We start from the raw sequence: 21,918 nt of genomic DNA, 5'->3' as shown, positions 1-21,918 counted from the left end.
ACAATATATAAATGGATTGATGGTTAAATTAGAAGCTATTAATAATTCTGTTACTCTATGCAAAACAGAGTTATACTCGAAACACGTGCACAGACAATACACGAAAATAAAGACAGAATTCGGCGTGATTGTTACCAGAAATACGACAGAGGACTGCATAAGTGTGAATATCAGGTTTGTTTTAATACGCGGCGCATGCGCATTAAGGTTGGAACCTGGTGCGCCCGGTTGTTGAGGTGTTGAACTTCCTACTATGGACCGTTGACTTAATTTCCACAGAATACAGCCGTAACAATAGGACATAATGCTAATAGGAAAAAGTACATTGACGACAAACTGATAAACGCCTGTAAACATAGGGTGTTCATCTTTCAGATAGCATACGCCGTTATCATACTCCATTATGTCAAATATACGAATTCCCGCCAGCAATCCTGGTATATGTGGAATAAGTAAAGGTAGAGTGTTTATGATTAGTTTATTCCCGTTTAAAGACTTAATTCGGTAAAATAACGGATGAATAACAGCAATATACCGTTCGACGGTCAATACTACCAAGTTATACGAAGATGCCAAAGTCATGTACCAAAACAATGATCGACATTTACATAATAATGTCATCATGTCGTTATCAGCATAAGAAGGAAGAACATAGTTGTAGAATATTAAAAACATTACACATCCAATCAAATCAATCACAGTCTGATGTAGAAGTAATTTTAACGAAAGCGACTTCTTAAATGTTTTATTGTAGACAAACACAAATATGACCAACGAATTTGCGACGATTCCGATTATGGATATAATCCATCTAGACGCTAGTAACATCGTTGTATCTACTTGTTCTTCTACCGAATCATTCATCATTTAACCGTTAAATTATGGTACGACAAAAAAAGTTGATGGACGGTCCTCCTTGCAGATGGGGAAAACCACGCCGGATAGGATTTATTTTTGTTAACTTAACACAAAAATCCAAACGGTTGACTTGTAAAATCGAATGAAGCGTTCTGCATTGTGCCGTCGTAAGAACTGTTTGGTACGACAACAAGGTTGATGGACGATCTCGCAGATGGGGAAAACCACGCCGAATAGGATTTACTTTTTTTAACACAAAAATCCAAACGGTTGACTTGTAAAATCGAATGAAGCGTTTTGCATTGTGCCGTCGTACGTAGGTAGAAGTGCTTGGTACGACAACAAGGTTGATGGACGATCTTGCAGATGGGGAAAAACGTCACTCCGGATAGGATTTACTTTTTTAAAGACAAAAATCCAAACGGTTGACTTGTAAAATCGAATAAAGCGTTGTGCATTGTGCCGTCGTAAGAACTGTTTGGTACGACAAAAATAGTTGATGGACGGTGTTGCAGATGGAGAAAAACGTCACCCCGGATATTGGATTTACTTTTTTAAAGACAAAAATCCAAACGGTTGACTTGTAAAATCGAATGAAGCGTTGTACCGATACGACTGTCAACACACACACCTTTGTGTTTAGTGATGTCTTTCTTCTTTCGTAGATAAAAGTGAATATCATTCGCGAGTCCTTATAATTAGTCAATTAATTCCATGATCAACTCAACTCTTTGTTGACATCTCAACGCAATTATTAGTAATTATAAATCTCGACAAAATAACGCATATTTTGATCCCAGGGGCAGTATTATCGTTCTCATTACTGCTGCAAAGTAATTACTTAACTCAGATTTTTGAAAAGAAGTAATGATTAATTGGTTAAAATGTATTGGTGATAATATCATAATGATAAATTGGTTTTCTTCATATATTTTTTCATACAATAACAATTCAATTTTGGTTTTAAATAATACATACTTCAATATGTATATCATTCAAAACAAAATTTGCATGATTAAATTATGATTAAATTAACTGTGATTAAAATAGCTTCGTCTGCTTCCTGCCTTCGATTTGTTCAAAACTATAGAGGGCGATATAGAAAGACGTTGTAGTCACAACCTGTCACAAGTTGGAATTGTGAAGCCTTTTGTTGGAAGGCCAGACTTGAGCGTATTTAAAATCACGGCTTGAACACCGGCTTAGAAGGGTGTCATGTCTTCCTGTGCTGTATATTATGACGTGTCAACATTTATAAAACTGTAAAACTAGTTTCATGTCGGCCAGTATTATCTAACATTCATATGGACGGACCTTTAAGTTAAAATGGCAAGCAAAAAAATATTGTTAACTTTATTTCTGATAACTGGTGTTCTAATAATCTGCTATGTTTATATTGGCAGTAATGGGAGCTTATCTTATGGGGAAGGTACATCTTCAGCAAGCGGAGTACTGTCCATCGGCGGCAAACACAAAGTTGGGCCTAAGAAAAAACCAATTACATCGCGAAAACCGAAGCTAGAGTGGAAGGAATATTGGAAACATATAGAAGGTAAGTAAAAAAGATTTAAGCAGGAACTTTAAAACGTGGTTTTGTTGTGAGCAAATAACTGTTATGTAATGTATGGGGCGGTCAATCAATCAAATAGATGGTTCGTTGTGTGTAGTCAAGCATGAAGACGACAAAGCAAAAAATAATTTGTATGGTAGAGGTGACAATTGTAGAGATTTTAATGTTTTTGTTTATATATTTAGGCAAAATGCCAAGGATAACCATAAGCGAATTCATTCACTATCCTCCTGTGGCTATCCCGTTCACAAGACAAACATATACGCAAGAAGTCTTATTACAAGTCCTTGGGAGTGGAATTATTATTAATTTGTCATTAGAAAAAAATCCTGATACATGACAGGAATTGAACCTATGACCCTTGGATTGGTAGCCAATCATTATAACCACCAAGCTACAACTCCATTCCATGTACTAATGTACTCTATTCACTGAATTTGATTTTTCAACGAATAAAAAAAATATTTATTTTTCAGAGAGAAAGATTATGGGTTTTCAAGAGGGAAAAAATATTTTTGAAGAAACTAACAAAGTTTCACAAAACAAGTCAACAGAAGTAGCTGGTAACATTGTAAAAGAAATGACAAAGGTTGTTGAACCAGTAAACACTATAATAAGTAAACCAGTATTTGTTGGAAAAAAGAAATGGTTATACGACTGGAACGAAACCAAGGAAGGAGTTGAAAAATTACCCTTATATGGCAACTGGCAAGATACAACGGTAAGGATGCTGTTATGATATTGTAATCGGTTTTCAATAATTGGTTTTACTTTTAAAAAGTTTAGAATATAAATGTTATAACAACTAAGTAATAAATACCCTTTCACATGGCGTAGGAAAACTCTGGAGTTTACTTACACCTGGGTGCACACCATACAAAATGCAGGTGTTGAGGCCATGGTGTGTAAACTCCACAGACTTTTTTGCTGGACGATGTGAAAGGGGTATACGTAAAGTGCTTGTGAAAACAACAACAAAAATGTTCCACAAGATAAGATAACTTTATTTCGTCCACAGAACAAGTGGAAATAATGGTGCTTGTCTCATACAAAGATAAAACATAACAGAAACACAAATATCAAAACAACTCTATCCTAAAGTTATCAATATCAAAAAGTCAAATAATTAACAAAATAGAAAATTAAATTATCTACTTACATGGTGGTTGGACTGGATGATACTGGATTCTATACTATCTATGATTAGTAGATATAAATCACCAAAATTTGCTAAGTTTGAGTGAATTAAGTAATGTAACATCACTATACACTTAAAAAATTCATTAATATTTTATCACCTTACAGGCTCAACGTATTATTTTTAATCGTGTTGGTAAATGTGGTAGTCGGTCGGTGTTGGACGTTTTCAAACATCTCGCTAAGCTTAACAAATACAACATGATCAACTCGGTTATTTATAACCAAACCCGTACATCAGAGGAAAAGAAGGTTTGTATTCTTAAGCCTTGTCCAGGGGCCGATCCAGCGTTATAAATTACAGGGTGCTAAATATTTCATAAATGATAAAAACGATCCGCCAGGTTGCAGAAAAATAAAAATAGTCATTATTTTATTTTAAAAAAGATATTGCTGTTAGATTTTAGGGGGGGGGGGGGGCGCTAAAGCCTGTTTAGCCCCTGCCTAAATCCGCGTCTGTTGTCCACACTATCGAACTTTATGTAACAAAAAATGTGATGTGCCCATATAATAAATGGACATGATGATGTCATATCACTACCATATTTGGACACCAAAACCAAAAGTTGAGACATTTTCAACCATACTTTATTTTCTTTTGGAAACACATGGTGTACAGCAAACAAAGACCATCTAACAACAGGATGCTGATGTTTATCTGTGGCTCAATCAGTGCCAAGCCCCTTAACATACACTCTGCACCGCTGAGAATATGTACATAGTACAGTACTGTTGGTAGTTGTTGCATCCAGACATAAGATCAAAGGAATGTTACAAGTTCCTATCTTGACAAGGCGAGCTCAGTGTCCTGTTGTTAGATTGCCTTGAGCAAACCTAACTTTACTAGTTGTATAACAATTTGGTATTAAATTGAAAATAAGAATGGGTAAATCCATGTTTCATTCTTTTTATATTTTATTAAAATCTGCAAACTTATCCACAAGTTAAATTAAAATGGTTGTCATCCTACATACAAACACATAGTCTGGGCTCCAGACGGAGTTTTGTCTTAATATTAGTAAAAATATAAATATTTTTGCACATATGGCATTTCATACATGTATTACTTGAGTTTGGTTTCAGACAAAAATCAAAACGACGACGTGTGGAATGACATAAAAAAGACAATAAATACAGACTTGGAGCAAGTCTAACAAACACACTTTCAATAATCGTAAGGTAATAATCAATGGCATCCGCCAAACATGAAATTGTTTAAATTTCTTTTTAGAATCTGCTTGTGAGTGTTCTTTTGAAGGTAGACCCACCATTCTTATTTCAGCGACATTTGCATTACATTGATTTTACCAAGTAAGTATTCTTCCAAATCCAACATCAATTTATAATACATTGTCCCTCAAAAACACGAAAAATTTAAATTAATCAAACTGGATTTTGAATAGGTTATTTTGTAGTTTTAAGTTATTTACGTCTGTATTAAAAAAATTAAGAAAAATAATGGTTTAATTTATAAAAAGACAAAATAATCTGTGATAAATTTAACCAAAAACCCATTGTATGACAGACTCGATCCATTTGAATAACTATTATGTGACATTAAAATGGCATATTCAACACAAAAAATGTGTAAAAAATATTTGTTCAGGGGGACAATATACCTTGAAACAAATGGAAGATACCGAAGAATTAAATGATGAAGTGTGAATGTTATTATATAATTCTAGTGCTTATGGCGCTAGATCCAAATACATTTTATTTCAATGTTCTCAACCTGTTTTTTTATAGATTCAGCTCTTCATATGTGAAATATATCAACATAGTTCGTGACCCTATTGAAAGATTTACATCACAATATTACTTCAGACGATTTGGTGACGGCAAGAACGATAAGAGTACCCGTCAATTTAAGGGTACAGAAGAAGAAAAATACCAGGTAGTGAAACAAACGGTGTAAACAATAGAAGCATGTTGCTGTACTTGCATTTTGGTGCTACATTCAGAATGTCAACAGTGGGGTGGCCATTATGTACCTTTGTCATTTTTGTTGGTGAAATAATTGCTTTTTGTCATAAAAGACGGTAAAGAAGGCAAGGTGTACACTAAAGCTCTATCTACACTATCAAACTAGAAAAAAAGTGTGATGTCCCCAAATATGGTAGTGATATGACATCATCGTGTCCATGGGCACATCATATTTCGTTCGATAGTGTGGACAAAGCTTTAGTACAGGGAAGGGATTGTACAATGTATTGAAATAAATAATTTATGCTATGTTTTATATTGCATACTTTAGTATTTGGATAATTCATAAAATTAAATTAAATCTCCCTGTTAAATTATGACTTGATATTAAAACCTTCTATACTTTAGTTATAGAATTAGTTTTATGTGCCTAATTACACTGTAAGATGAAATGATTTTTGTCTTGTTTTCAGACTATAAATGAATGTGTTCTGAGAAAGAAATCTGAATGCTCTCGTAACAAGCTTCAATATATAATACCATTTTTCTGTGGTCAAAGTCCTCAATGCAGGTAATGTGTTAAATAAAATAATAGCTCCATATAAATTAAACATATTTAAGAATATTTTACAAATTTTTATTTTTGTTAAACTTTGTTTAATGAGGGCGACTCATAACAGCCGAGGCTGACATGCATGAGGCCGTTAACACTTAAAAACTGGGAATGATACAAATACGAAAAATGAGAAATAACAAAAAAGGAATAAAATAGGCCAATAAAAAAATATATAAATGAACATATAAAACATTTTAGTATATTTAGTACTATATGAGAAAGAGTTTGTGCCCTGGGGTGGGTAGAGTATCTTTGCTACTGCCAATGACATAGTGTGTGATATTTACAGTTTTTATAATGTACCATTTTAAAACATCTGAATGTATTCTTTTTTTTAAAATTAAGATTTCAAGACAGAACACCGTTAGAAATTGCCAAGAAAAATGTGGAACGTGACTTTATAGTTGTGGGAATTCTAGATGAATTAGAAAACACATTTGCCGTCTTAGAAAAAATGCTGCCTCGTTTTTTTGCGGGTGCTGTCGATTACATGAGGGCTCCAGGTAAGAAATTTGTTTCACTATAACTTTCACTTTACGTCATTAAAGGTGTATTGTCCCCAAAAAACAAGATTTTTAATAGGCCATTTTATAGTTTTAATAAAGTTTCCACTTATAAAAAGACAAAATAAACAATTAAATTCAACCAAAAACCTGCTGGCTAACAGCCAATTTTAGTATTTTTTAATCAGATAAATAATTTTTTTTCCATCCAATTTTTGGTCAAAGTGAATAACTATTATGGAATATTAAAAAAAATTTATATATTTTTTCAGGGGGAAAAATAAGTAAATTTAAATATATTTTGAATACACATTAATAACAATGATCCATTTTCAAATTTAGGTAACACGTATTCACGTAATCGTTCATCAACGATGACAAATCACAAGGAGTCTCCCTCTCCAGAGGTGCACGCCGTACTCATGCAGCAGATGTCATTAGAATATGAATTTTACCATTTTATCAAGGAACGCTTTGAACAATTAAAAATTCAACTTGGTATTGGAGCGACCGAAAAGTAATTTATTTCATATAAAAGGGGGTTATTGTGTTTTATTTCATAGGAAAGTGGCTAGACAGTTAGAGTTGTTACAGGACATCAATTATTTAACAAATCCTTGAGAATTAGGAATAATTTATTACACATTTTTACTTGCCAATGTTGATACTGGTTTAATATTTTGTATCAAATTATATTGAGTATTGTCATTCAGTATTTTATATTAGTTTTATTTGCACAGTAGTAGCAAGCCTATTGTTAATAGCTGTTTAAGAATTTTGGTGCTAAAATTCTTGTAAATATTTTGTATTAAGCAGTTATTTATTTTTATAAAGGTACAGGGTGCGTCACTAATTTCTAATTCTGTAATTTCATCCATGTTACGGTTATATTTAGGTTTATACCGACCGCATCCAACCAACTATGCGTTGAACTCTTTCATCTCCGATCTCCATTTATTTATATGGTACTACATGTTGAATCTTAAATTTGTATATACTGTATCAAGAGTACTTAGAAGACGAATTATCAAAACCCTGTCTGTATTATTGTCTTCGGTCTCGAGAAGAACCGAGACTATATGACTGATATCTCTCAGGGTAATTGGACAACACTAAATTTTTTTTATTTGCATTATAAACATAGTAATCATCTCGTGATTACAAATGTACTAATGCAGCAAATCTACTTAAAACAATACTATGTGTAGTTTTGTTTTTTACAATTGCAATTCCTTCAACTGGAAGGAAGTACTGTACTGTGTTTAATTTAAGTAGTGTATTTTTTTATCAATTAGAAAAATAAAAATCAATAAATATGATTTATTTTGATGACTTTTTTGTAGCCTCGTTATTCTATAATTATAGTGAATACAATGCCAATACATCACCTTCGGTTTTAGTTAATCTTACATAGCATTAATCTTTGATTGTATTCTCCTCCCCGCATATCTTAATCTATAATTGTAATGAATACAATGCCAGTACATCACCTTCGATCACAATATCTGCTGTGTCTGTCATGACTCCTACTTCGATCTCTTTTTGTCTTGCGGTCACGACTCCTACTTCGATTTCTTTTTGTCTTGCGGTCACGACTCCTACTACGATCTCTTTTTGTCTTGCGGTCACGACTCCTACTCCGGTCTCTTTTTGATTTTCGGTCATGACTCCTACTTCGATCTCTTTTTGTCTTGTCACGACTCCTACTTCGATCTCTTTTTGTCTCACGGTCATGACTCCTACTTCGGTCTCTTCTTGACTTGACTTGGTCTTTATCTCTACTTCTGTGCCTAGGGCCTCTTTCACAATCCCTGCTGCGACTCCTACTCCTTTCTCTCTGCTGTTTTCTATCCCTCTCTTTTCTGTACTTATAATTATCAGGACTTCTCTCCCTTTTAGAATTCTTGTTTTCATTTTTTTGTTTTTTCTGTCTCTTTTTCAAGAGTTTATCATCATCTGATGAAGATGATGAGTCTGATTCACTTGACTCTTGTTTTCTTGACGAAATCTGAAAGGTTGAAAGGACGAAATAAAGGTTGGATTATTTGTAATAAAGCACTGGTAAGAATCAGGAACAACTTTACTGTAAGGCCAATTTACACAGACGAGCAGTAACTGTAATAAAAATATAGAATTTACATTTACACAAAACGTGACGGGACGGACGGTTTACGCTGAGGAGGATAGATAAAGATTCTACGTGGGACAAGCTACACGGTTTTTCATTTACCGTTATCTTGTGTTTACAGCATTAATCACGGAATGTATTCCACTCTCGTTCCACCTAAGTACACACTCACCTTTGGTTGTCTGTCTTCTTCATGTCTGGGCTTTGGTTTATCTTTTGAAGAACTTGGAAAACTTCCAACAACTGCAAAGAAAAAGATCAGTTATTGAGCTGTCAAAACATTTATTCTACATAAAAAACACCCATATTTAGTGGTAGATTGAAAGCGGTTTCATAAAGGCTCGTCAGTGCTGTCTGAGTTGAAACCAGATGAGACGAGTCGTCTGTAGATAGTGTCAGGTGTAGATTTTAGGTCGTCGGGAGAACTTTAAACATGTTTACTTTTCTCCTGACGATACGACTTGTCGTACGACATTGTCTGAGTTGGCCTTAACTGATTCAATTATTACAAACTAAGGTATAAGCTTACATTTTTGTTTCTGGTTCAATTTGGCAACTGACTGACTAAAATCAACATGTATTCGCCTGTCGTCTATGAGCACATTATCCATCTTGAAGTATGCTTGCTCACAATCTTCAACCTAAGAAAATTTTAAGAAGCAAAATTGTCAACTCTCCCAATAGCACCCATATGGGCTGATCTAAATGTCTGATTTTGCAGAAATGTTGGTATTGCGAATGCGTTTTTAATTGTAAAACAGACTTTTGGAACTTTCGGACCTCATGGAAAGTCTGGTTTTAGGAGAGTTTCCATTTGTCACAGAGTCAGTTAGTTCACTATAATGAGAATTAAAATGGAACTTAAACTAATATATTTTAATAATGTCCAGTTCTTACCCTTTCAAATTCTATGAATGCATATTGCAAAGATTCTTCTGTTTTCATGTCCTTAATTACTTCACAGCTTAGAAAGGTAAAGACATTTCACAATTCATTTTTTACTTTTCCACTTATTTATAGCAAGGTAAATAGAAATTACATGGTAAAACCTATACATCATTGAGGCTTAACAGTAGTACTACTGTAACTTTGAACAAACAAAATTAATTTCAAACCATGTGCTATATTTTTACTGTGTTTGACCATGAATAAATGAAATATAGTTATGCCATGAATAAAGGCTGATTCAATCATAAACAAAAAAATCTATTTAAATTTATTCACCTTCCTTAGGAGAAAACATATTAAAACAGAAAATTGTACAAATAAAAACAAATAATTTGATTTTGATTCAGTTTTGTTTTTACACACAATACCCAATGTTTACATATACAACTAGCAAATGTGCAAAATGATTTACCTGTTAATTTGTCCAAATCTGGAAAATATAATTTGCAAATCATCTGAAGTTGTTACTGGATTTAATTTACATACAAACAGCACATTCTCTGGCGGTTTAATATCAGCGTCTGGTATGTCTCCCACCTGAAAAATACATTAAAAGAATAGTGAAATGTAGAAAAAAAACAAACAAGAACAAATATAGTCCTGGGTACTAAATTTGGCAAAAAATAGGGGTGGAATTATACTTGGATTGCATTACTTAATTTTCAAAATTAGGGTAGAATAATATTTGAGGTTGGGACTATATTTGAGGTTTGGACTATACTTGAAGGAGTAGGTCGTATATGGTAATAGTGATTCATAATACAAAAATGGATTCAAACCATTTCTAAGATTTGTGCGTTGGCTTTTGATTCTTTAGATTCCAACTCTTCTTTTAATTCTTCTTCTGTTTTGCCTTTGTCTTTATCAACTTCCTCATCAGCTGCAATTCGACCACTCTATATATAAAGACAAATGTAAAGCATTAGTGCTGCTATTCGACCACTCTATATAAAAAGACAAATGTAAAGCTCTGTCTACACTATCAAAAAGTGTGGTGTGCCCAAATATGGTAGTGATATGACATCACCATGTCCATATATGGGCACATCACATTAAGTCTGATAGTGTAGACAGAGCTTAAGACATTAGTATCTAGACTTTATCCAGTCCACAATTGATGCATGACTACACATCATTATTTAATTTCTTTTTCTTTTATATTTTCTACAGTTAGTACATTTATACAATATAATACAAGTTTATAGAAAACTAGCTTATTGGAAGGTTTACAGTGAAGTGAAGTTCATACATCTAATTGTTCTTTTGTCGGCTCAGGTGATCGATCCGGAAAGGTCAATCCATCAGGGTCATCAAATGGGTCATCTAAAACCACAGTATGATTAATTCTGAATAAAACAAAATAAAATATTACAATAATTTAAATATTGTTAATGAATGATGCCACTGCATTATGTTTGTCACTGGCTGTAACAGACTTGCATTTGAGGTTATTGCAATTCTAGGACTCAATGGTTGTTGTAGAATGTTATTCATAAATAAAAGTCTGATTTTAACATTTAAGAATGATTGATTTAGCCATACCTGATGTCTTGATAAGGACGATTCTCCTTGTCTGTGAAAGACTCACTGAGTTTAGTAATGATATCAAAACCTTCTGAAACCTCTCCAAACACAGTATGCATGCCATCCAAGCTATCAACGTTCTCAGACAACGTAATAAAAAACTAAGACAAAAACATAGATTATTAGGCATAGATCTAAATACAGTAAATCATATTGAAACTTAATAAATAGATCAAAATATCAAGTGGTTAACTAATCTCACACTTATTAATAATTATAATTTTCTTTATTATTGTATGTTTTAAGTAATTAATTTTTCAAGCTTCATAATAATTGTTAATCGAGCAATGTCAAAATTTGAGAACCTTTTTTTTATTGTCCCATAATTAGTCCCGCTATTGATTGTGTTTATGGAAATGAAAAAAATAAAAAAGTGGTAAAACTCTAAAAATCGTTGTCTAGGCCTACCTGGGAACCATGCATGTTAGCTCCATTGTTTACCATAGAAACTGCTCCCAGTTTTGTGTGTTTGATGCGTGGCGTTGTTTCCATTTCAAAATAACGGGCTTGATCCCCATACAGCTGCCTGCAATAAAATATAAGCCAATTATAAAATCATGTTCTATAAATTCCACTTCTTTACATTAACAAATAAATTGTGGATAGAGTGTTCCTAATAAAATTGTTAACCTACCTAAATACAGACTCTCCGCCATTTCCAGATCCACTTGGGTCACCAGTTTGAGCGATGAAATTACGCTAACATAAATAAAAATTGAAATACATAAAAACAGAATAGGACACAGAACACTGAGACATTGGACAATAAATTAATCTGTAAAATAATAAAATTTTGACTGACTTACCTGTACAGAATGAAATAAACAAAAGTTATAGTACTTGAGTTTGCAGAGTTTCAGAAAGTTTAAACAACCTAAAAAAACAAAAACAGTTTATTATTGTTTATGATCATTTTAAGGCTAGTTTTACAGCAATTTTTTCTGGGTCATTCTCTACACCTGATATGATAATTAAGAATAGGCCTAAATATAAAATTGTCTCAAGTATATTCTAAAATTATATTTAATGCTATTGTGATATTTATTGTACGTTTTTTGAAAATATTGTACGTTTTTAATGTGAAAAACTGATTAGGTTTAATCCGAAACTGAAGACCGCCCTCTGTGATAAGTGATGATTTGTACTTGTAGCGTTTGAATGCGTTGAGACAATATAAAATTGTCTCAAGTATATGTTAAAATTATATTTAATGCTATTGTGATATTTATTGTACGTTTTTTAAAAATATTGTACGTTTTTAATGTGAAATACTGATTAGGTTTAATCCGAAACTGAAGACCGCCCTCTGTGATAAGTGATGATTTGTACTTGTAGCGTTTGAATGCGTTCGCCGTTGACAATGAAAAGTTTAACAATATTTTAACTGATTTTAAATTGTTTCCGGAAAGAAATATATATAAGTTAACTTTACCACTAATAATTGTTAATAAGATGTACTTTAAATATCATGCAAGGCTACCGGGCACTACCGGGCGTAGATTAGTATGAACGGTTTTTTGGGCCCGATCGTCCTGGTGGTAACGATCGTCTGCTCCAAAACCTTTTTTAGTGTCTCCTCCTCTCTGTACCTAGCTAGCCTAGCAAACATCGTTCGTAATAAATACTTACACCTGGGTCTTTCTTTGGGATAAAGATCAATCACTATATCACCAAGTGTTGTTTCAAGTAGAACGGCCATGAATGTACTTTTCTGATATTAATATAGGCCTAGGTACTACGAAAATAATAATTTTGTTTTGAAATTTTGACGATCGCGCGTCGTCGATCGAAAAAACGATGTTTTCATGCATGGTTGACTTTTCAGCTACAGCACGTCTGTACGCGAAAGGCTATTCGTGACCGCAAATTTTGATTGGAGGAAAACAGACACTAAGTATAATGACGTAGATTCACAAAGTTCTCAAGACCAACAAGACAATTTTTTTTAAATTTTATTTCTAAATATAAATGCGATTTTGAATCGCTACAAACAATATTGCTATACTGTAATTCTTTTGAAAAAACAGTAAGCAGTGTATAAAAAAATCAACAGAGACAGTTGATTACATAAAAAAAAACTACACGTAACACAATATAGTTCAGATTTGTGCGAGTATTTCTGTAATATATGAGTTATTCTTCTTTTTAACTTCTTCTTTTAATCTATTGACTTCTGTGACAGCTTCTTCTACTGACATATTCTCCATTGAAATTGCTTTCACTTTTTCTAAAAATTCCTTGATTATCTCTTCACCATCCTGAATAAGAACAAACAAATTATTTCAATAAAAAAAAAAAATAAAATTATTCTTAACTTTTTAAAATATACATCTTTACCATTAAGAACTTATACCATACTTTTTTAAATGTTGTTTCAAATTGGTTTGAAATCACAACATCATCATAAAAACAACTGATAATTAAGTTATGGGACCTTTTTGGTGAGCCTTCTTTTCTTGGCAGCTGGCTCATCATCACCTTCCATTCCCGCAGCTGGTGTTGACTGGTAGTCTTCAAGCTCTGCTGCCTTCTTTTTGGCAAAATCAATCACCTTCTCTGGAAAATGTGCCAATTCTGCCACGTGTATACCAAAACTTTGATCACAAACGCCTTAACAAAAATGAGAATTCAAATAATGAACCCTAGAAGGAGGTGATGAGGAAACAGAGATTTGGAGGGCACTTCGGAGTGGAGTTGGTGGTTATGATGCTTGGCTACTAATCCAAGGGTCCTGGGTTCAAGTCCTGTCATGTGTCAGGATCTGACAAACTCCACTCCCAAAGACTTGTAATAAGACTTTGTTTATGTAGAGCAGCATCTTGTGTATATGTTTGTCTTGTGAACGAGATTGCCACCTTTAAGGGTCTTTCCACACCTGAACTGGAACAGGTGTGAAAGACCCTTTAAGAAGGATAGTGAATGAATTCGCTTATGGAACCAGAGGATAAACAAGGTTTACTCACCTGGTTTCACTTTGTATAACAACGTGAAAGTATCCTTGGTAGTAAGAGCTGTCACGTGTAGGTTGCTCACAGACGACACAGTATCGGCTAAAGCGGTCAGTTCATGGAAATGCGTAGCAAACAAGCAAAATCCTCTAATCTTTGTCGCAATATATCTAATTTGAAAAATAAAAATGTGAAAGATAACAATATAATAATAAATTTGGACTTTTTAAGTGCATTATGCATAAAGCCTCTATGCGCTTCACATAAAATAAAAGTAATCCATGAAATAAAATAAAAAAGACCAATAAAAATTAGAATGACATTTTTTATGATTATTAAATACCACTGAATTACTATTGTAATAATAATAATAATTTTGGAGTATATGCTAGGCATTGCCTATAAAATCATCTTAAAAATCGTAACTTAACTAGTGAAAATTGTTGTGGGTGGCTTGCCAGTTTTGATAAAGCTCAGTCTACACTATCAAACTAGTTTGACAAAAAAGTGTGATGTGCCCAAATATGGTAGTGATATGACATCATCATGTCCATATATGGGCAAATGACATTTTTTTGTCACATAAAGTTTGATAGTGTAGACAGAGCTTTAGGACCATTTTCAAAACAACCTTTAAGAGCATTACTAGTTACTAAATGGCAAACAAAAGGTTTTAGGAACTTACTCTGAAATGGCCCAGGCAAGACCAAAGCCATCATAGGTTGATGTACCACGACCCAATTCATCAATTATTACGAGAGAATTTTCAGTTGCTGACTGTTTTAACAAAAAAGAGAAATTGTGTATACATTTCGGAAACGTTTTTAAATTGAAAGTAGCTTATACGGATGCTGCTGCTTTTACAGATTTTTTTCAAGAACTTTACCAACTTTATTCATGGTATCACCTTAAACACTTCGGTGTCAATCAAGGACTTACGAAACTACTTAATTCATTACAAGTAAAAAATTACTTTACATTAATTAATTTTTACCTTCAGGATAGATGCAGTCTCCAGCATTTCTGCCATAAATGTTGATATTCCCTTCAGCTGGCTATCACCAGCTCCAACACGAGCCAAGATGGAGTCTACGATGGTGATGTCTGCTTCCTGGCATGGCACAAAACAACCGATCTGTGCCATATGAACAATCACACCAATCTGAGAAACAAAATGGAAGATTTAAGATCTTTGATTTAAAAAATGTATTTTTTCTTTGGTTGATTTTGTCAACTTCAATTATTCAATAGGCTAGCAAACATTTAAATGTATGTGTAGCATGTCACTCACATTCCCGGACTTCATTCATTCACTTAACTAATGTAGACTATATATATATTTCTCGGAGAGCACAAGGTGATTTTTCCGGACTTTTAGTATGATGTTCCAATCATAGTTCTGGAACTTTCCTGAAAAAATCAGCTTGTTACAAGAAATTTCCAGGTCTGCCTATACTTATGAACTAATGCTCTTTGACTAATAGACCTGGGATGTAACTACTAAGGGGTCAACTCTTAATAATGACCAGATATATGTATTGATTATGTTCTGAGTAAAGAAAATTAACATTTCTAATTGAAAATAAAATTAAAAGACAATCAAAAACTTACCTGTCTAATAAATGTTGATTTACCACCCATATTTGGACCGGTAATGATATGAAACATTTTATCCTTTCTGTCAAAAATGATGTCATTGGGAATGAAGGCAATATCGTCTTGAACCTCCATGCACGGATGACGAGCTTGAACCAATCGGATGCCGCCTTCACCCACCGAATTAATCTTGGGTCGAACGTACGGAATTGGTGCGTTTGCTGAAACTTGTGCAATACTATATAATAAACAAAGTTTTCATTTATCAGGGGATTATCTGATAGGACAGTGATTAATTTACTATTGGTATTCCTTGGCCACATGTGCCTAAAGACATACAATTATCATTTCAAATTAGAATTTTAAATGAGAAATTTCCTTTTTATGTTTCACAGTATTTCTTATGTATATATTATGAGAATGGTTACTGTACCTTACAAGAGCATCTACCTGTGCTGCAATTGAGTTTAACTGCAAAAATGGTTCAACATAACCACCTAAAAAAGAAACATATTTTAACATTTTAATAAAAGTATTACGGAGAATGATGGAGGTAGACATCAAATTCACAAACTTCATGGTTATAACAGATTATTCTTACTTGCAATATCAATCACTTCAGCTACTACCGCCCTCTGTGTTTCGTTGTAGTCATCTTTCGCTGTCATGTACTCATCGTTGTACTCTCTCAGCTTACTATTTGTAAATCGTACGCCATTTTTGTTTGTGTCAATCGTTGAGAAATTCTTATTGTTCCTCAAACATTTTTCATCCTGTGGATTATAAATATTTGCAGTCTTATATTTTTGCAATAAATATGTTAATTTTATGTTTGGACACACAAAAAAAAAGTTATATGTATATTTATCACTTGATTCTCTGTTAGCCTACTGTATCTTGGCAAATGGCATTGGTAACATTTGTGTAATACAGTGTAATAGTGGTTAAGGTGAGGCTATGATACAGGCATCACATGTGATAAATATGTGACATTGTATTATAGAATTTGCCTCTGAAACTGGACAAATTATAGATACAGTATTGATATTTATACTTATATATAGATTACCTTTCTAGTTACTCTGAAATAATACCCCAACTGTGAGTTACTTTCCAACTTTATAGTTTTACTGGGTTCTAGGCCGAGGTCTCTTGCTGCCCTGTTCAAAACAACTTTCATTTTGTCCTCCAATTTATCCATATTTTCTCTGAGACCTGATAAAAAATACACCAGTTATTTAATAATTTAGAAACAAAAGAAGAGACACAGAGGAATCCCAATCTACTGTACTTACTTTGATGCTACAGAACGTAATATACTACTGTATACTTACTTACTTTGATGCCATGGAACTTAATATACTGTACTATACATACTTACTTTGATGCCATGTAACTTAATATACTATACATACTTACTTTGTAAATTATCATCAAATCCTGGCTTTATCATAAACTCGTGGTTCTGTACTTGATCAAGGTCAAGGGTCGATTCAATCATTTGTTGATATTTATCAAAATCCATTAAAATTTCCTAGAAATAAAGTATTAAATGTGTTAACATTAAATTACTGTATTGTTATAATAAAATAATAACCAAAATATCTGTACAAAGTTGAAACCAAACCAAAGACTATGAGAATATGGAGCTTTCAAAGTCAGGTCAATCGATGTGTTGTCGCCTGCACCTTGGTGAGGAGCGATGACACACATCTCAATATCCCCGTATACTCACAATGAATTAACATGACATACTTTGAGTCTCCGAGCAGGACAGCGAAACTGTCAAGCAGGTTAGTTTCGCTAATTTTTCAAAAAGAACTACTAACTCATGGATATTCAAAACCAGATGAACATTTTTAATCATGAAATAGTTTGGTTATCGCAAATTGAAAGCACTCTAACATAAGTCTGGCATGGCTTTCTGTTACCTTCAAAGGATTACAAAACAGATCCAGCAGCAATGGTTTGCATTTGACCTCTGATGTCTCTAGACTTTCCATCACAATTGGCATATACTCCACACCCTGGTACACTTGGTAACAATCTTGCAGTGTAGCTTTCTTTCGTTGGAACTTTTTTGCAAGACGTTGAAAATCGGGAATTCTTTTGAGTTGTTCTTGAATTGTTTGTCGCAGTTCTGAATCGTCAAAGAACATTTCAACAATGTCTAGTCTCTCTTCTAAATATAAAATAAATGAAGTAAATTAAATAACAGCAATTATTACTAAAATATAGTTATTTTTATTTCATTCCATATGCATCCAACAGCGAGTAACTCGCCAATTACAGGATGGATAAACTAAGCAATAAGCCATCCAGATTGAATTTTCTGTAGATGACTTCATAAATGTATTTATTGATTTTGAAATAAAACTAATGTTGTTTTCACCAATTTTAGCTTTGTCCAATAAAGGCTGTTTGACCCATTGACATAGTAACCTTTGACCTTGCGCTGTTTTGCATTCATTTAATAAGCCCAATAAGCTTGTTGTCCGATTACCTTAAATATAAAAAAAAAAGAATAAGAAAAGAGACAAAAAAGTAATATGTAAGTTTTTTACTCGTGGTTGCTTATAGGGGCTACTCAAACTGCTCACAAGATCTACTGGCACTGCTCGGATATAGAAACAGTGAGTCAGAGGAGCTAGATCATCTCAAACCAGTCTAGGCAAAAAATGAATAAAACTTGTACAAACCATCAGTTGGAGATGGAAACAGGTTAAGTGCTCGTACTGCAGCAGCATCAAGCTTCAAGTACTGACTCAGGTCAAAGGTCTGCAGCTTAAATTGTCCAAAGTTTGTTTCATCTCCAAGGAACTACATAAAATAATAAAAATTATTGTCATACGAATGTTTTAAAATTTCTTCAATTTGGGAATTGCAAGTTTGGATGTTTTCAACAACATCCCAGTATGGGGCTGAAAAAATGTGTGCGTGTGTGGACAGACTTACCTCTAGGTATTTAATCAAGGCTGCTAATGATGACATTGCATGTTTGTGCTCCATTTCAACTGAAAAACAACAGAATTTTCTTTAATTGTATAATTATAGAATGTAATGTAACACTTTCAGGAATCAACAAAGTTTTTCTTTATTAGGGGTGTCCCTGAATGTGGGCCGATTTAAGCTCTGTCTACACTATCAAACTAATTTTTTTGTCATGTAGACAGAGCTTTAGTGTTGAAATATGTATTGGTACTAGTTAATTTTATGGGAAAGTGTCCCTTTAATAGGCATGATGACGTTTTGAACACGCCTATTAAGATCTGTACATAATAAGTAATAACAATTACCCATGGCAGCACTGTTGATCTGTTCATCACCTTTACTTTTAAGCAGTCTGTTTAAGTCCTGTACAATGTCTTTGGTACTGAACTCAGTTCGTTTCCGCTCTGTAACAAGTATATTACTTCTCATAATAACCTGTTTTAGTTTAGCTGCTTCAGGGTTGGTTTCTCCACTAACACTCTCTAATAAACATTCTTTTGGGCTTAATTGTACCAAAAGTGCCTAAATTAAGAAAACAAATTGGAACAAATTATCTTGTTGTACAATACCATAGACTACATAACAGACCTTGATTTGAACATCAGAATGTTTTTATACATTTCTTGTTTTTCAGCATACCTCAAGGTTAGAAAACTGGTCATTATCTGGGAACTCGCAGATTCCAATCTCTCGAAGTGTTGCATCAGCGTAACCAACGCCCAGTACCCTTTGACCTCCGATTTTAATTGCTACTACGCCTGGTGATGTTGACATATCACTGTTGCCAAATAGTAGCTCTTCAAATTGAGTCAGGTTGCCAGGCGAGCCCTGCAAGTTGTTACAAAACAGTTACATTCAAATAAATAAAATGTCAATCAATTATGTATATAAAATTAAACATTTGAACTGTATGGATGATCCATATATAGCTAACATGACATGACAATACCTTAAATTCCAACACCCAGTCATTGCCTTTTCCAGTCGCCTTGTTTTGATAAACTTCAACTCGATATTGCCGAACCAGTAGAAGATGTTTCACAAAGGATTCAAAGTTCATTTTGCTTAACACCACATATGCCAACTTTCTTTCTCCTGTTTAAAAAAAGTGGGGTTTTTTGCTATAAATTTTGATTCCTGTTTACAATATGTTCTATTTATAAGTGTAAGGAGTACCGTAATACATTTTATAAATAATGCACTTGTCAGTTGTATGACCCCTATATGACCCCCACGAGAGGTGCGTCATTGATGCAACATTTAAAAATAATTATTGACTCAGGGGTGTGTCAAAAAACTTGATGGTATGTCACATAAAAAAAAACAATGTCCATTACATTAACACTCACCATAACATGGTCAAAATGCGTCAAGATGGGTGCATCATGTTCATAAGGTATGACGGACAAATGACGCACCTCTCCCGGGGGTCGTATAGTGGTTCATACAATTGACAAGTGCATATCATAATTCTACACTATTCTATATTCTATATTTTTCTATAACAGAATATAAAATATTTGACATTAATCAAAAGGTAAGCATAGGGTGGGGCTCCATACCAGATCCTAGATATTTAATAACTCCTGACGTCTTGAAGACTTCCTTCGCTGCAAATACCGCATCATTCCCATGAACAGTGTAGTATTCCTTTGAATGAAAACATAAGAACATGAAAAGATTAAAAAACGTTGACAGAAACGGCAGGATGATGAAGAATGTAATTGCCACTAATAATTTGATGAGGTTCACGACAATAAAGGACATATTCTGTTTATATATATTATGGGCAACAGGAAGAAGACTAATTGTCAAATTGACGAAATAAATGTACTTACTGTGCGGTCAAAGAATCTGAAAGTTGTATCTGGTTTCTGAAATGTATAAAATAAATATTACATTAATATGATAATATTAATCTCAGAATATATGTTATACTACTACTATTACTAGTAGTAGTAAATAATAAAAAAAGTAATTTTGATAGACGTTGATAAAAATAATGAAATTAAAATTGCCCACCTCCGGCATTGAATGAAGAAAGGACAACAAGCCACTTTCCTGAACTCCATCTAAAAATGTCAAAATAAAATAACATCATGAATGAATGAATAATAAATTCATTTTATTTAAACAAAATAAAATATCAATATTGAATGGCCTACATTACAATCAATAGGCCTATACAGTACAGGTCAGTCATTATAATTTATAAATACATTTCTTTTCGCTGTGAATCTAGTATAATGTGTACATTAAATGAGAAAAGGCCTGTCAAGTCTTAACATATCTCAACCAACTACATACTAGCTACGAATTACCACTACAAATAGCAGCTACCTGTCACGGTCTCTGTGTGTGCTGCAAAACAACCTACGTAGCCTAGCTAGCTGGGCCTAGCTAGGCTAGGCCTAGTCCTACTCAAAGTTTTTGGTTGCCAAATAATTAACGACTAGCCTAGTTGAGTGTTATAATGTTACTAGCTAATTGAACAAACCCAGAGTTAACTGTTGATTTGGTTGCACCGCCATTTTCAGCTTTAAAATTAAATTTATTTACAAATTTATACAATGAATTTTCCGAATTTTCAGCAGCGGCAGCTTGTTACTAAACTAAACTCCTCTACTGACATCCGATAGAGAGTAGACAACGACACATATGATTGGCTGTTGAATTGACAAATGAAAACATTATCCAATCATTACTCGCGATCTAGCCGGGTTGCCTGAAAAATTGCGCGAAAATCGCACATGGTGTTTGTTTACAAATTACCCGCTTGAGAATACTGTAGTAGTAAATCATCATATGGTTGGTTTTTACATGGAGGAAATTAGTCTGGGTTCCAGACGGAGTTTTGACTTAATATCAGTAAAAAGATAAATATTTCGTATAGGCCTATATAATTTTGTAATATATTATATTTATAAAAGCTAAAAATTCCAATAATATGATCTATTTATTAAAAAAAGGACATTCCTATTCCCGGACTGAACTGAATCATCCTCAATTTTGATAAACTTTCAAGTGGGCTTATTCATTCTATAGGTCAAAAAGTC

General features: G+C 33.4%; 4 protein-coding genes across 4 annotated transcripts in view; 2 read left to right on the top strand and 2 right to left on the bottom strand.

The window, feature by feature from the left end:
• Window positions 1-21,918, top strand: part of LOC144848910 (uncharacterized) — a 162,750-nt gene that overhangs the window by 74,551 nt on the left and 66,281 nt on the right. The gene's annotated exons all lie outside the window — the stretch shown is intronic.
• LOC144847369 (uronyl 2-sulfotransferase-like) lies at window positions 1,996-7,999 on the top strand. The gene is made up of 8 exons (XM_078703668.1): window positions 1,996-2,410; window positions 2,905-3,149; window positions 3,734-3,877; window positions 4,857-4,936; window positions 5,372-5,519; window positions 6,022-6,119; window positions 6,510-6,667; window positions 7,010-7,999. Exons 1-8 carry the CDS (start codon window positions 2,185-2,187, stop codon window positions 7,186-7,188), a joined length of 1,278 nt encoding a protein of 425 aa, XP_078559794.1. The 5' UTR covers window positions 1,996-2,184; the 3' UTR covers window positions 7,189-7,999.
• Window positions 7,435-13,114, bottom strand: LOC144847368 (peptidyl-prolyl cis-trans isomerase sig-7-like). The gene is made up of 12 exons (XM_078703667.1): window positions 12,957-13,114; window positions 12,134-12,201; window positions 11,962-12,026; window positions 11,736-11,853; window positions 11,286-11,428; window positions 10,993-11,089; window positions 10,523-10,639; window positions 10,156-10,280; window positions 9,693-9,759; window positions 9,325-9,436; window positions 8,968-9,038; window positions 7,435-8,675 (listed from the first exon to the last, which is right to left on the bottom strand). The coding sequence occupies exons 1-12, from the start codon at window positions 13,024-13,026 to the stop codon at window positions 8,154-8,156; spliced, it is 1,575 nt and encodes a 524-aa protein (XP_078559793.1). The 5' UTR covers window positions 13,027-13,114; the 3' UTR covers window positions 7,435-8,153.
• On the bottom strand, window positions 13,262-21,484 carry LOC144848422 (DNA mismatch repair protein Msh2-like). Its single transcript, XM_078705153.1, has 21 exons — window positions 21,360-21,484; window positions 20,885-20,934; window positions 20,701-20,736; window positions 20,425-20,512; window positions 19,812-19,957; window positions 19,502-19,690; window positions 19,168-19,384; window positions 18,827-18,885; window positions 18,571-18,691; window positions 18,264-18,374; window positions 17,803-18,053; window positions 17,291-17,405; window positions 16,941-17,086; window positions 16,473-16,644; window positions 16,305-16,368; window positions 15,887-16,109; window positions 15,270-15,437; window positions 14,961-15,052; window positions 14,291-14,445; window positions 13,762-13,937; window positions 13,262-13,585 (listed from the first exon to the last, which is right to left on the bottom strand). Exons 1-21 carry the CDS (start codon window positions 21,391-21,393, stop codon window positions 13,427-13,429), a joined length of 2,772 nt encoding a protein of 923 aa, XP_078561279.1. The 5' UTR covers window positions 21,394-21,484; the 3' UTR covers window positions 13,262-13,426.

This window comes from Antedon bifida, chromosome 7 (assembly GCF_963402885.1).
Source record: "Antedon bifida chromosome 7, ecAntBifi1.1, whole genome shotgun sequence".
NCBI classification, from domain to species: Eukaryota; Metazoa; Echinodermata; class Crinoidea; order Comatulida; family Antedonidae; genus Antedon; species Antedon bifida.
The sequence above is the reverse complement of the archived record's forward strand: the minus strand, read 5'-3'. Positions and strand labels throughout refer to the sequence as shown.